A 14,690-nucleotide genomic window follows, 5' to 3' on the forward strand; every position below is an offset into this window, starting at 1 on the left:
AAAACATACTATTTTTGACTTTTTACGTTAGTCAAAAAGTTAAAATTCGTATACGTTACAACGCCATTTTTAAGCCTATTTTAGTGACAAAAAGCTATGAATTCCAGGGTATGTTTTTATAATATAATACACGGTATGTATCAAATATTTTCAGCTACAAATCTTACCAACAAAACGACATCTTTAATTATCGATTTCAACATTTCGATCTCATAAATCAATCACAACCCATCAATTAAACATTCATCCTACAAATACGATAGTAATAATAAAAGTTTTATTACACTAACTAAATATATCAACAAACATTTATCTCGAAATGTATCGAATATCAAACGATACCGTGATCTCACTAACGATACTAAGTCAAGATAAAAACGGTTCCGATATTCTTACGAAATGTATGACTTGTGAAGTTTTTGGACAAACATTCTAATGTACTGTTAAGTGAAATGGACGACAGTACTATATCTTCACTTTTTTTAATAGTAGTACATGTGTTATAAAAGTGGTGAATACTAACGTAGGGGGTCAATCTGAACAACTTTAGCTCTACTTACAGCTTTTAGAAATTCACGAAAAATATTTTCTTGTCCTTAAAAAAATAGATTGTCACGTGACTTTTTTAGTATGGAAACGCAGAATTTATCTAGATCCATCATGGAGTCATACTTCGTCAGCTTCTTCTTTTTAACAAGTCGGTGATAATACTAAAGCTGCCACTAGGGTATGTCACCGTGCCGAAAGGATTTATAAATTTTGCTCCACTTTTGAAACTTAGTCCAGACTGACCCGTTGAGTAACCCTCTTCGAGTCATCATCATCATCACGACCCATTACGTCCCCACTGCTGGGGCACGGGTCTCCTTCCAGTGAAGGAAGGGTTTAGACCTAGTCCACCACGCTGGCCAAGTGCGGGTTGGTGGACCCCAACACAAGCAAGCTTGTGCTGAGAGAGTTGTCGGGTAAGTGGGCAAACCGACTGTCAGATGTTTTCAAGCCGCCCGAAGGCCTCTGACTAGGCTTAACGACTGCTGCCGAAGCAGCAACCGGGACCCACGGCTTAACGTGCCGTCCGAAGCACGGAAGCGTCCAGAAAAGCACCACTTGAAATTGGTCACCCATCCAATGCCTGACAGTGTCAGTTGTTGCTTAACCTCAGCGATCAGTTACGAGTGTCATCCGTGTTTTCCCATGACATTGCAACAAATATCCTTACAAACTTACGCTTTTTAATTTTATATCAGTGGGCCTTGGCTACCAATTTCATTACATTTATTAAAATAACATGTCACATAAGTTGTTCGTATTACTGATATCGTAATCACTTTGAAGTTAACCCACTGCCTCAGCCCACCATAATCTTAAATCAAACATTTAAATACGGCAAGCGAACAAGCTTTGTAGATACAGTTAGAATAAGTTTGTATGAGATGGGAGCGAGTAGGCACAAAGAATTATTGTGCGGTTTTTAACACCCACGCCTTGTACTAATGTCTTTGACACATTTTTTGGGTGCAATAAAGTATTGACTTGTAGCGTGGGACACCATCCAACCCGCTGGATTGAAGACCTATACCTGTCAAACAGTTATAAGTTCAACCTAATGACAACCATTGTACCAATGAATAAAGTCACAATTCTTTTAACCGAACTAATTCAAAATAAGAGCGCAATGGTAGAAGTGGGGCGTTATTTTTAGGCGTTTATTTTGCAACTAGCTGTTCCCGCGCGCTTCGCTTCGCCTTAAAAAGTTTTCCCGTGGGAATTCCGGGATAAAAAGTAGCCTATGTTCTTTCCCAGGGTCCAAACCGTATGTATACCAAATTTCATTCAAATCCGTTCAGTAGTTTTGGCGTGAAAGAGTAACAGACAGACAGACAGACAGACAGACACAGTTACTTTCGCATTTATAATATTAGTTAGGATGACACTTCATGTACTCGTAGTTCGTATTAAAATATCATTGATAAAAAGCCGAAATTCAAAGGATCATTACCCCCTTTTAGCTTTCTTGTAATACACCTATTCTAAGATCCTGTTTAAATGATTAAACAGTAATGTGAGTCGCGCTACGCACCATTTTGTAATAAAAAATGTATAAGCTACTTTGTTTATTTAACTTTTTGGTGATATTATAAAGGCACAGCAAATATTTTTATTATAATTATATTCTTTGCTTTATGTCCATTCCTATTCTATTGTATTTCTTCCATTCATAAAATGAGTTTGTTTACAGGCCAGCACAATAAAGTGTTAACATCTAAATTACTTTTTATCAGTAATTTAATTTCAAATATTTAAAGATGGCGAAGTTATAATTTTGGACGCCGTTATGCAGAAAGGACTCAATCCACAACTTGGTCAATATTGAGTTAGGCCGTATACTAAAGAAAGCTGTATACTTTTAATCGCTTACTTTACTTTGACTCTATGTTGCTATCGCTGGTTCGGCAAAATATGGAAAAGTACCTAAGCACATATAAGTTTCCAACTTTCTTTCTGGCTCGGAGGTAATTTTAATTAAACAATATTACTTCATCAATTTAAATTTTGCTACGTAATTTTTTTATGGGAAGTAGTTTCTTTACGAAACTCCAAAAGTAATATTTAAGAAAGTGGTTTGAGTCCTTTCCGTATAACAGCATCCACTTGAACCGTCTCACAAGAATGGGTTTAAGTGTTCAGCGTCTAAATTACAAATTAGATCCGAATTCAAATTTATTGAAATGGCTAAATTTATCGTGAATAGCCAAAAACGTATTTTAAATTAAGGATCGTGAGAAAAATCTTTATTGATAAAATAAAAACCGATGGATATTATATTATTTACCGTTATAATGTAAGCATAGATATTTTATATTATCTAGTAGTGTCCAGTACTTAGAATAATAACAGAAGAAACATGACTGTTTTTCGGATTAGTTAATTGCCTTAAAATATTATTATTATTATTTAATTCTTTATTGCACAAATATATATAATACATGTAAAAAACGGTGGGCTTAATGCTAAGAGCATTTTCTATCAGCCAACCTATAGGAGGTGCAGGAAAACTGGTACTTACAAAGATGTGCAAAATAAAAGTAGAAAGTAATGTATTATAAATAAAAGTTAGAAAATTATCAAACATAGGAATACAGTCAATGACGCATCATTAAATAAAGATTAATTATTTATACATACTTTAGTAACTCAACTAAAATTCTGAACAAACTAATCGCACCACATAGTATCGTACAGACAATAAGTACACGAAATAAGTGATGTGTGAAACACGCAACACCCTGTGATAACGTCCGCTCATTGATAAAAGCCATCATGAATAAAGAACACCTCTTCAGACATACCTACTCGTATGTGATATTCGTTACCGTTATCGGTAGCGTAGCGTTATAACTAGATCCGGTCAATGACAATGGAAGTGAGCTTAGATCATTGACAAAGGAATAAAGAGAGGACATGGCATATTGTTATTGATATTGGAACGCAACCAATTATAGTTCCTATTTCTGCCACTGATGGCGCTGTTGTCGTGCTAAGACTTAATTTGAATGAGCTGTCAAATCTGTTCCTTTTTCGTAAGCCGTTATATTTTTCCAATAAACGAGTTAACTGATTAATTATCTTTAATTACCACAATATCCACCACGAATATTCCTTTATGGTAGCAGAGCGTGGTTGGAACAGTGAAGTGGTACCGAAGTTAAGTGCTGAAAACTTCAAACCGATAAAATTGTCGTTGCGGTTTTATTTGAGGTTACCGGCCCTGTCGAAATGGGGCAAAACTTATTTAACTTGGAAAAGCTGGTCGGGAGGGAAAACTTCGCAACGTGGAAGTTCGGCGTAAAGACCTACCTGGAGCACGAGGACTTGTGGTGCTGCGTGGAACGTCCAGACTCCACGCCTGTTGATACGGCTAAAGACGTGAAGGCGAAGTCTAAACTCATATTGTTGCTGGACCCACAGAACTACGTTCATGTTCAAGAATGCAAAACTGCAAAAGAAGTGTGGGAAAGTTTGCAAAGAGCTTTTGATGACAATGGTCTAACTAGAAGAGTAGGTCTACTCAAAGATCTAATAAATACTACACTGGAGTCAAGCAATAGTGTTGAAGACTATGTGAGTAAGATAATGAACACTGCTCACAAACTGCGGAACATTGGATTTGAAGTAAATGATGAGTGGCTCGGTACTTTGATGTTGGCTGGTCTACCAGAAGAATACAAACCTATGATCATGGGGCTGGAGAGTTCTGGGATCAAAATTAGTGCCGACTCAGTTAAGTCAAAACTCATACAAGAGGTAAGCACATCAAAGTTAGCTTTCCACACAAATACCAATAGAAGTAAAAACAATATGCAGCCAGTGAAGCCGAAGGGACCCCGATGTTTCAATTGCAACAAGAATGGGCACTTTGCCAAGTACTGTAAACAGCCAAAGAAACAATCAGCAAACAAAGGAGAGAACTCAGGTTTTGTAGCAGCATTCTCAGCGGCAACCAAAGGAAGCATTATGAAGGATAGATGGTTATTGGACTCCGGTGCATCCATGCACATGACAAGTAGAAATGATTGGATGTACAATGTCACCGAACCAACTGTAAAACAAGTAACTGTAGCTAACAGAGAGCCATTAGCTGTGAAGGGAGTCGGATGTATCAACATACAAACAAGTCAAGCGGATATGATACAAATTAAGAATGTTTTGTATGTTCCGGGTCTGGCTGCCAATCTACTTTCAGTCAGCACTATAGTAGAAAGTGGACATAATGTGACCTTTACCAGAAATGGATGTGAGATACAAAACTCTAAGAATGAAGTGGTGTGCACAGCGACACTGAGTAACAAGCTATATGTCATGGACACTAGTTCTGAAGTTGTACACCTAACCTCAAGTTCACAGAATGATAGCACTTACCTGTGGCATCTGCGAATGGGCCATTTGAATGTCACAGATGTGAAGAAGCTGCCAGTTTATACCGATGGTGTGACTCTTTCTGAGGATACCAGTAATGTCACATGCACTCAATGTATGGAAGGTAAGCAAGCAAGATTGCCATTCAATCATGTTGGTTCAAGAGCAACAAGACCACTAGAACTGATACATTCAGACTTGTGTGGCCCAATGGAGAATTCATCATTTGCAGGTATGAAATACTTTATAACCTATATTGATGATTTTACACGAATGGTTCATGTGTATTTACTGAAAGATAAGTTAAATATTCTTGAGAGCTTCAAAGATTTTAAAGCAAAGGCAGAGAATGAATTAAATCACAGGATTTTGAAGCTTCGCACTGACAATGGTACAGAATATTGTAATACCAACTTTGAAAAGTACTTATCAAATCATGGCATAATTCATCAGACCTCTACTCCATATACTCCACAGCAAAACGGGATGGCGGAGAGAATGAACAGGACTTTAGTTGAACGGGCACGATGCATGCTATTCTATGCCAACCTGGAGAAGCGCTACTGGGCTGAAGCACTGGCAACTGCGGCATATGTGGTGAACCGTTCCCCGACAAAGTCACTTCAAGGTAAAACCCCATACGAGATGTGGAAAGGTAAGAAACCCAATTTATCTCACATGAGGATATTTGGCTCCGTAGCTATGGTATACGTACCCAAAGAAAAACGCCAAAAGTGGGATAAAAAGTCAGTAAGAATGATATTTGTGGGTTATTGTGAAAACACCAAGGGATATCGACTGATGGACCCTGTATCACACAGACTTGTAAAAAGTAGAGATGTTTCATTCATGGAAAATTACAATGAGAATATCAGTGTACCAATCGATTGTGAATCTCATGTTCCAGCAAAGGAGAGCCAATCAACCACTGCAAGTTCCGTTCCGCTGCAACGCAACTCAGGCAGTCAGACTCAGGAGCCGTCCACTTCTGCAGATATACAGGAAAGTGAAGACTCGAGTGAGTATGACACTGATACTGGAGAGCTCGATGAAACTTATTGTCCTCCTCGTCACATGAAACAAGACTACAATAGTAATGTAACACTACGGACAACACGATCACAGGCTAAACAAAATGAGGCATGTCAGGACAAGCAGGGCCTACTGTGTTTGTTTACGGATTCGACTGACCCACAGACTGTTGAAGAAGCACTCACGTCGCCTCAAGGTGCAGAGTGGAAGAAGGCCATGGATGATGAATACTGTTCATTGATGAAAAATGAAACATGGACTTTGACTGATTTACCTCCAGGGAAAAAGGCTCTTCCATATAAATGGGTGTTCAAAACAAAAACAGACCAGAGTGGGAATGTGCTGAGATACAAGGCGAGGCTTGTTATAAAAGGGTATGCTCAGAGATGGGGCACCGACTATGAAGAAATTTATTCACCAGTTGTCAGGTACACAACTTTACGCTACCTATTTGCTTTAGCAGCCAAGTATGGACTGAATATAGATCAAATGGATGCTATGAGTGCATTCCTACAAGGAGACATAGACAGAGAGATCTACATGCAGCAGCCGGAAGAGTATAAGAATGGATCTCAGGTATGCAAGCTACATAAATCTATGTACGGACTAAAGCAAGCCAGCAGACTGTGGAATTTGAAATTAAACTCTGTCCTACAAGAGTTGGGAATGATACAATCGAAAACTGATCCGTGTGTCTATTCTAATGCAGAGAAGAATGCCTTTGTAGCTATCTGGGTGGATGATTTACTTTTGTTTACCTCAGATGATAACACAAAAAATCTTTTCAAACAGAAACTGAAAGAAAACCTAGAAGTGAAGGACATTGGTCAGGCAAGTCAATGTATTGGTATTCACATAACTAGAGATGGAGAAAAGATTTTGTTAGATCAAGAAAAATATATAAATGAAATATTAGCAAGATTCAGAATGTCAGACTGTAAGCCCGTGAAAACACCATTTGAAGCTGGTATGAAGTTCAATGATAAAAAGGAAGAAGGAATCTGTGACTGTCCTTATCAAGAAGCTATTGGATGTTTATTATATCTGGCGCAGATCACTAGACCTGACATTTCATATGCAGTGAATACACTGAGTAGGTTCAATAAAAATCCTACAGCTGAACACTGGACTGCAGTGAAGAGAATTTTCACATATCTTCAGGGCACCAAGAATCTGAAACTGGTATACACCAAAGATGGTGATAAAAACATCACTGGATATTGTGATGCCGATTGGGCGAGCGATGTGCACGATAGGAAGTCGTATACGGGTTACATATTTTTGTTGCAGGGTGGTCCAATATCGTGGCGGTCACACAAGCAGAAGACTGTAGCATTGTCTACCGCCGAAGCCGAGTACATGTCGATGTCGTCGGCGGCGCAGGAGGCGCTGTGGCTGCAGCAGCTGCACGAGGAGCTGGGCCAGGAGCAGACCAAGCCACTCGTCATATTCAGCGACAATCAAAGTGCTATAAAATTGTCGTATAGTAATTGTTATTTACCTAGGACCAGACATATTGATATTCGTTCATCACTTCTTAAAAGACCATGTAAATAATTTAAAGTTAAAGTTTGATTATATTAAAGGGGAGGAAATGTTAGCAGACAACCTTACCAAGGGCACTAGTGCTGAAAAACATTTGTTTTGTATAACGAAGATAGGGTTGCGTCCCTAGGGAGGGTGTTATTGATATTGGAACGCAACCAATTATAGTTCCTATTTCTGCCACTGATGGCGCTGTTGTCGTGCTAAGACTTAATTTGAATGAGCTGTCAAATCTGTTCCTTTTCCGTAAGCCGTTATATTTTTCCAATAAACGAGTTAACTGATTAATTATCTTTAATTACCACAATATCCACCACGAATATTCCTTTACATATCCACGAAAAAAATGCGCCTACCTAACCTTTGGTGTCAATTAAAATGGGGGCTTTTTTCTTGAAAAATTTAAACAAACAAATTGTTTGACAGCTGAAGTACCTTGTGTTTGGATGTCAATCAACATGGCGACCGGTCGCAATGTTGTAATTTTAGGCAAAGACAAAACTACTGTTGTCCTTTTTTACATACGATAACACCTATAAGTTAAAAAGAGACGACGATATATTTTTAAGTATCGATTTTTATGCCAAGTCCTCTCTTTATTCCTTTGTCATTGGCTTAGATTCTCAAGTGACAAACACAGCTTGTGCGACCATTGTGCAACCGTAAAAATGCATTCCTATAAAGGACTCATAAACGTTTTTTTTTAAAACGCGACGCTCACGCAATTTTATAAGAATCAAATATAATCGACGACCGAATGGCGTAGTGGTTAGTGACCCTGACTACTGAGCCGAAGGTCCCGGGTTCGATTCCCGGCTGGGGCAGATATTTGTTTAAACACAGATATTTGTACTCGGGTCTTGGTTGTTGATATTTATATTTAGTATCTATCTATCTATAAGATAAAGATAAAATACACTTTATTGCACACAAACAGAAACAGTTTCACAAACATAGAAAAGAAAAATGGTACAATTGGCGGCCTTATTACTAAAAGTAATCTCTTCCAGACAACCACATTGAAAGGAAATATAAAGTATAAAGAAAGGGGTAACGTGTGACAAGACAAGAGAAAATAAAAAATAATTACTATGAACAATGTGTAAATACCTACATACAATAATACTTAAATATATTATGAACACATATAAATACTTTAAACCTACATAGCTATTAATAATTATATACCTAGACCTTATATGTAATAATACAATAGGTACATACCATAAATAAATATCTATATATATGTAAAAATATATATATATATATATATAAGCTAAATTTAAATAATGCTGTCTGAGCTGGTTTTTGAAGGATGGTAGAGAGGGTGCGAGTCTGATTTCCATGGGCAGATCGTTCCATAATTTAACAGCCTGAAAAGTGAAGGAACCCTCATAAAACACCGTGGTGCAAGAGGGAACATGAAGGCGAAAGTTATGAGATGAACGTAGTGAGCGGCTGTGTTGTAACGTTATTTATTTCTTCTAAATAAATAACTTACATATTAGTAAATAACTTCATAATTTCATTGTAAATTCCCTTTTTAAAAGTATCGACTTTATCGATAACTTTATTATCTTCGGCGTCGATAATTCTTCAAATTATCGACGCGTTCCCATCCCTAGACAGCGAAGCGGTCTTTTGTTCTTGTCCCCACTATCGCGGCAGCCCCACTCGGTGACCACTGGCTCTCGATCATTCGTCCACGGGCTACGGCATCGACTGCGCGTGACCCTACCTCACGGCAGTCCTCTAGGTGCCTAGCCCGCTCTAAAGTGTCGAATGACCTAGACTTTACCAGTGGTGCCTTGTGCGTGTCTTCCCCAATATCGGGTAAGTGTGATCAGACTTGCTTAGCTCATTTTAGGAACCTATTTGTGTTTTAAACGTGTACTACTGTATTTTAAAAGTGTTAATTTTAATTTGTTTAACGTAGCTTCCTTTCTTATTTTATTCGCCTGCTTACGCGTTAGCTGGCTTAACTAACTGCGCACTTATAACAGCCAAGATGGCGGATATGTAATTACGCATTATCATTTTGATGTTTCATCAGCTTTCCTGTTTCTTTTATTTTATCTTTTTGAATACCCTATCTTTCTTAAATTAATGTTAGGTATTCCGTTCTGGTTTCCACTGCCGCCTCAATCAAGTAAGATTAGGTACTCTGCTGTAGGTCTTGATGACGGTATGTGGAACCTAGACGATAACGGTGTACTGATGCGTTGGATTTCCATCTTTTCCAGGGTCCAAGGTCCACGCTACTACTCCAAGGTCCACGCTTACGTCCACGGTACGGTTTACCTACTGCACGGAACTTCTACCTATTTCTACGGCTCGCCCCTCTACGTGCTGGTTCGGCAACCCCCTACCTCCGTGTTGCTGACCACGCCGCGCAGCCGAGCTACACGCCACGCGCACGCAACGGCCACGTGACCTGCCTGCCTACCTACCTGGGCACTGGAGAAGAGGACTTCCACGCCGGTCGCGTTATCGGGATTCCACGCCGATACTCTTCGACTCAGGGGAGTCCCTATCCGTGCCAACTGAAAACTGACTGATCGTGTAGTGTAGGCCTAACCCACGTTGACCTATAAATAAATTTGTGTCAAGCTGAACCCTGGCTTCTCATTTCTACCTCTCCGTTGGCTAGCCATTTTCATAAGCGCGACAGTGTGTAGAGCATCTCAACTCAAAACGCTCCTTAAGGTATGTTGGGGAACAAGGATTGAACAGTACCGAATAAAGTAGTGAAAGTATGTGAGTATTCCGTCGAAGACGAATTGGGAGCCACTTGAGTTTTTGTCGGAATACAGATACATGATCATATTTTCTTAAGCCAAATATGAATCGTATGCAATAATTTTGAAGACGCTCAAGCTTGTTAAGTTGCTCCTCAGTGAGATCAAGATAGCTGGCATCGGCGTAGTCAAGAACGGGAAGAAGGAGTGATTGAGCTAAAGCAATTTTGGTGGAGGTAGGAAGGAAATTGCGTAGTCTTCGAAGTGATCCCCCGGATGCAAACATCCTCCGGCTAACCGCCTCCAGCTGAGGACTCCATGTCAGAAACTTGTCAAAAATAACGCCAAGATTCCTGACCGTATCACTATAGGGTACATGAACCCCGTCAAAATAAATTGGCGGCACCATCCGAAGAAAATTATTGTTCATCAACCTAGAACTTCCAATAAGAATAACTTGAGTTTTCTTCGGATTGACCATAAGGCCATGGTGTTTACTCCAGTCTACTATTTTAGTCAGGTCAGTGTTCATAGTATCAATTGCTTGAGCTAGATTAGAAGGAGAAGCGTGTGCATAAATCTGGAGATCGTCTGCATAAAGATGGTAGGAAGAAATCAGTTTATCAGAAATGGAGTTAATAAAAATAGCGAAGAGCAGAGGAGATAGCACACCACCTTGTGGGACACCGGCTGCGATATCACACCATTGGGAGTATGATTCCTCAATGCGTATACGCTGCCGTCGCCCCTGCAGATAACTGCGAAACCAGTCAATTACCATTGGAGATATGTTAAGTGATCGAAGTATTCCCAGCAAGATTTCGAAGTTAACAGTATTAGTTATAGTTATAGTATACTAAAGTCTAACAAGGAGAGGATTGTGATTTTACCATTGTCCATGCCCTGGCGAATGTCATCAGAGATCTTAACGAGCGCTGTGACAGTGCTATGGCCAGGGCGAAAACCGGATTGGTAAGGATTCATAAGGTTATTGCGGGTAAGGAAATTGGATAGTTGGAAATGTACAAGACGTTCTAGGACTTTTGAAAGGAAAGGAAGAATAGATATGGGGCGATAGTCGGAAAATGAGGTTGGGTTGGATTTCTTAGGTAAAGGGACAACTTGAGCTTCTTTCCAGGCAGAGGGAAATATACCACAGGAAATAGAGGAATTGAGGATATTTGTGATAATGGGAAGGATAATGTCTAGGATAGGGATTATCATGTTACGACTTAAACTGTCGCTTCCAATTGCATTGGAAGTAATAGAAATAATGACCTTCTTAACATCACAATTGGAAAATTGACTTAAATGGAAAGAAGGAAAGTCAGGGGTTGGTAAGGCTGCTAGGCGACTAAAATTGCGTGTAGGTTTTTATTTTCAAAAGAAGTCAGCATATCAGAAAAATGAGACGGAATACTCTGGGCGTTTATATGAATAACGTTGAAATTATCCTTCACATCCGTGAATACGGAGTCAAGGACATCAGGTAGATCAGGAAGACTATGAAAGCTACTACCGGCACTGTTCAATTCATCTGACTCGGAACCATCGAAATATTCAGAAGCTAGTGACTCTTCATCACTACTCACGTCAAGAGCTACTTGCATTAATACCAGCAAAAATAAATATAATTTTAAATATACCTAGTTATATATAATAAAATAATATACCTAATATAATACTAACCTACACTAACAGTACAAATAATAATATACTAAAGTATTACAATAAACTTGCAAATACCTGTAGGTACCTGCGAGCAACTATTAATACAGAAAATTTAACTAACAGAAATATTTTAACATCACAAAACAACATAAGCAAAAAGAAACAAAACGCAATACAATATTATTTCGTTCCAAAAACTAAGTTATAACAGGAAAAACAAAATTACAAATAATAGTCTGTGTAACGCACGCTAAGACAGAATGTCAGTTGTCACTTGTCAAGTTGACAATTTACTACGTCACGGACAACACGGACATAACACATAACCAATAAAAAATAAAAATGCACATTGAACCAGTGGAGGGTACCAAATTGAACGCAAAAGAACGAACTCGGGAAATGAAAACGTGATGGGGACTACTTTCTTGGAACCCTTTTGACCCTAGCCTTAGCTGATGAGGCCACATCACCGGCTGTCTTCGCTTCTTTAGGCGCAGGCGCAGAGGCTGGTGCTTCTGGCGCCGCCGCGGCCGGGCAGATCACATTGAGCTCAGCCAGTGTCGTGATGCTGTGCTGCTTCCCGTCGCGGTCCAGCACAATGACGCAGCCGCCCCTCGTCCAGCAGCGCGAGACGCCGAGCCGCTGCCGGGCTGCCAGGAACGCATCGTGACGCGGCTTGGTCAGGAACTCTGCTAGCGTCCGTCCGCTGCCCTTGAGCTTCGATTTAGCGTGCCATACCCTGTTCCTTACTGAGAGATCCTTGAATTTGACAAGGATAGGGCGAGGCTTCTCTCCAACGCGACCCAGCCTATGACAACGCGCAATGTCGGTGGCGCAGACGAATCCAGGGTCCTGTATGTGATCAGTCACAGCCTTCACAAGGGCAGCAACTGTGTCCTCGCTCTTATTGTCTGGAACACCATGCAGAAGAAGCATTTTCCGGCGGCTGTGTGTTTCCATCTTGTCGATGTGCTGCACCAACATCCCCACCTGCTGCTGGAGGCTGCCCAGTGCCATCATGATGAACGACCGGAACACAGAGAATTCAGCAGCCAGTCCGTCTGTGGTGGTGGAGGGCGGGGCCTTCGACATCTGAGTGTGGAAGTCTGCCATTTTTGCAGTAAAATGCTCCTTCAGTTCATTGATTGAGTCAACAATATGCTCCATTGCAGTGTTGTATATATTGTGGTGTTATAAAAGATTATAATAGTCACTCGCAGGTAAAAACTATCACAATTTCATAAAATTTAAAAATTATTTATTTTTATTTGGTAATTATTTATATTAATTAAATTAAATTTAAAAGTTAATGTGTACTTTATTTCACATCTACCCGCATGTCTATCTATGTATTTGTGTAGATTATATCAGCTGTCCGACACCCATAACACAGGTTCTGCCTAGCTTGGGGTCGGATGGCCGTTTGTGAGATGTCCCCACATATTATTATTATATTATTATTATTAATTAAATATAATGTAATTAAAATATAAATAAATTCATAATGTTCAAAATTCAAAAAAATGTTTTATTTGCGATAATTACGAACATGTATACGTTAAACGTGATTGGTGCCTCTTTTTAAGCAGAGCCTGTGTCAGGAAGTACCGCTCTTCCTTAGTTAGTGCAAATAAGCCATGAAACAATTTACTATAACAGCATTTAGGTAACTATGAAACTTATCAAAATGTAAAAGATAAAAAACATAAGACAACTTAAAATTAAATCTAATCTAATTAAATTTAGACAGTTTAGGTATTGTAGGTAAGTATAACAGTTAATATTCTAAGCCAAAATACTAGGTATTTTGGCTTAGAATATTAACTGTTATACTTAGAATACTGGACAAAAGTACTATAATAATAGATATAAGTGTGAAACAGAAATATATATATATATGGATACATATTAATTAAAAAATATTTATTCAGTTCAGTTATCAACATCAAAAAATATTAAACGTATATTAGTAAAAGTGCGTATTGTATTAAAAGCGTTGACTTCCGAACATCAACTACTTACTGAATGCAGTAAGTAATTTAAAATAGTTAATCGTTTTTTGACGGACTGTCAAAAACGTCGCGTATTAATTTCAAGCAAAAATACTAACCCTCTTTCCCCCTTAATATTAAGTTCATAAATAAACTCTCCAATAACACACAGGACAATAACAGAACGACAGTCAATGACCTTCCAACGGCCTTCAAATTGACGAAAGGCAATACCAATTCCAACCCCCAAATAACGTGATGGACGAAAAAAGCCAGTTTTATTCGCCCCGGTTTTTTGCGCAACATAAAACAAAAGTAGGTTTTTTCAGAAGACAGAATTCGATATAAAATATTGGCCTCCTGGGAGACTTACATTAGGTACAGTCAAAGAATGTGTAGCTTTATGCGTGCGATAGAATTTAGTTCTTATGCAGCGATGTTAAGAACGTAGCCTAGTTAAAGGTTCAAGTATTATTAAGGTAAACTATGTGATGTACTAGGTGTAGGAAGAGAGAAAGGTTTTTGGGGTAGGCACGTGAGTAAATAGTTTTAAAGGTATAACGTACAAAAATATAAAACTTATGACTTTTTTTACTTTTGATACAACCTACCTAGAGCCCCAAACTCCACTGTTTTTGCCGAACTATATATTTTATTATTCCCTTTCTGCTCCCTGGAACTCCTGTATATCGACTGTGAATTCTGCAATAAAAGTATAAATATATTTCAAAATCACGCAGTGTACCCAAGTCATCGAAACAGCTTTTCTTTTCAATAATTTCCATATTAAACTTTT

At 38.8% G+C, this 14,690-nt stretch overlaps 2 protein-coding genes across 2 annotated transcripts in view; one reads left to right on the top strand and one right to left on the bottom strand.

Annotated features, from left to right (window-relative positions):
* The window catches only part of LOC105389347 (ADAMTS-like protein 3), a 335,955-nt gene that overhangs the window by 61,279 nt on the left and 259,986 nt on the right, over positions 1 to 14,690 (top strand). The gene's annotated exons all lie outside the window — the stretch shown is intronic.
* LOC125490854 lies at positions 11,902 to 13,193 on the bottom strand. Its single transcript, XM_048631224.1, has one exon. The coding sequence runs from the start codon at positions 13,068 to 13,070 to the stop codon at positions 12,321 to 12,323; it is 750 nt and encodes a 249-aa protein (XP_048487181.1). The 5' UTR covers positions 13,071 to 13,193; the 3' UTR covers positions 11,902 to 12,320.

Source organism: Plutella xylostella, chromosome 28 (genome assembly GCF_932276165.1).
Source record: "Plutella xylostella chromosome 28, ilPluXylo3.1, whole genome shotgun sequence".
In the NCBI taxonomy this organism is placed as follows: domain Eukaryota; kingdom Metazoa; phylum Arthropoda; class Insecta; order Lepidoptera; family Plutellidae; genus Plutella; species Plutella xylostella.

What these genes read in the sequence shown, in the direction of transcription:
- LOC125490854 (XM_048631224.1), bottom strand. Translation starts at nt 13,070, where the DNA reads ATGGAGCATATTGTTGACTCAATCAATGAACTGAAGGAGCATTTTACT.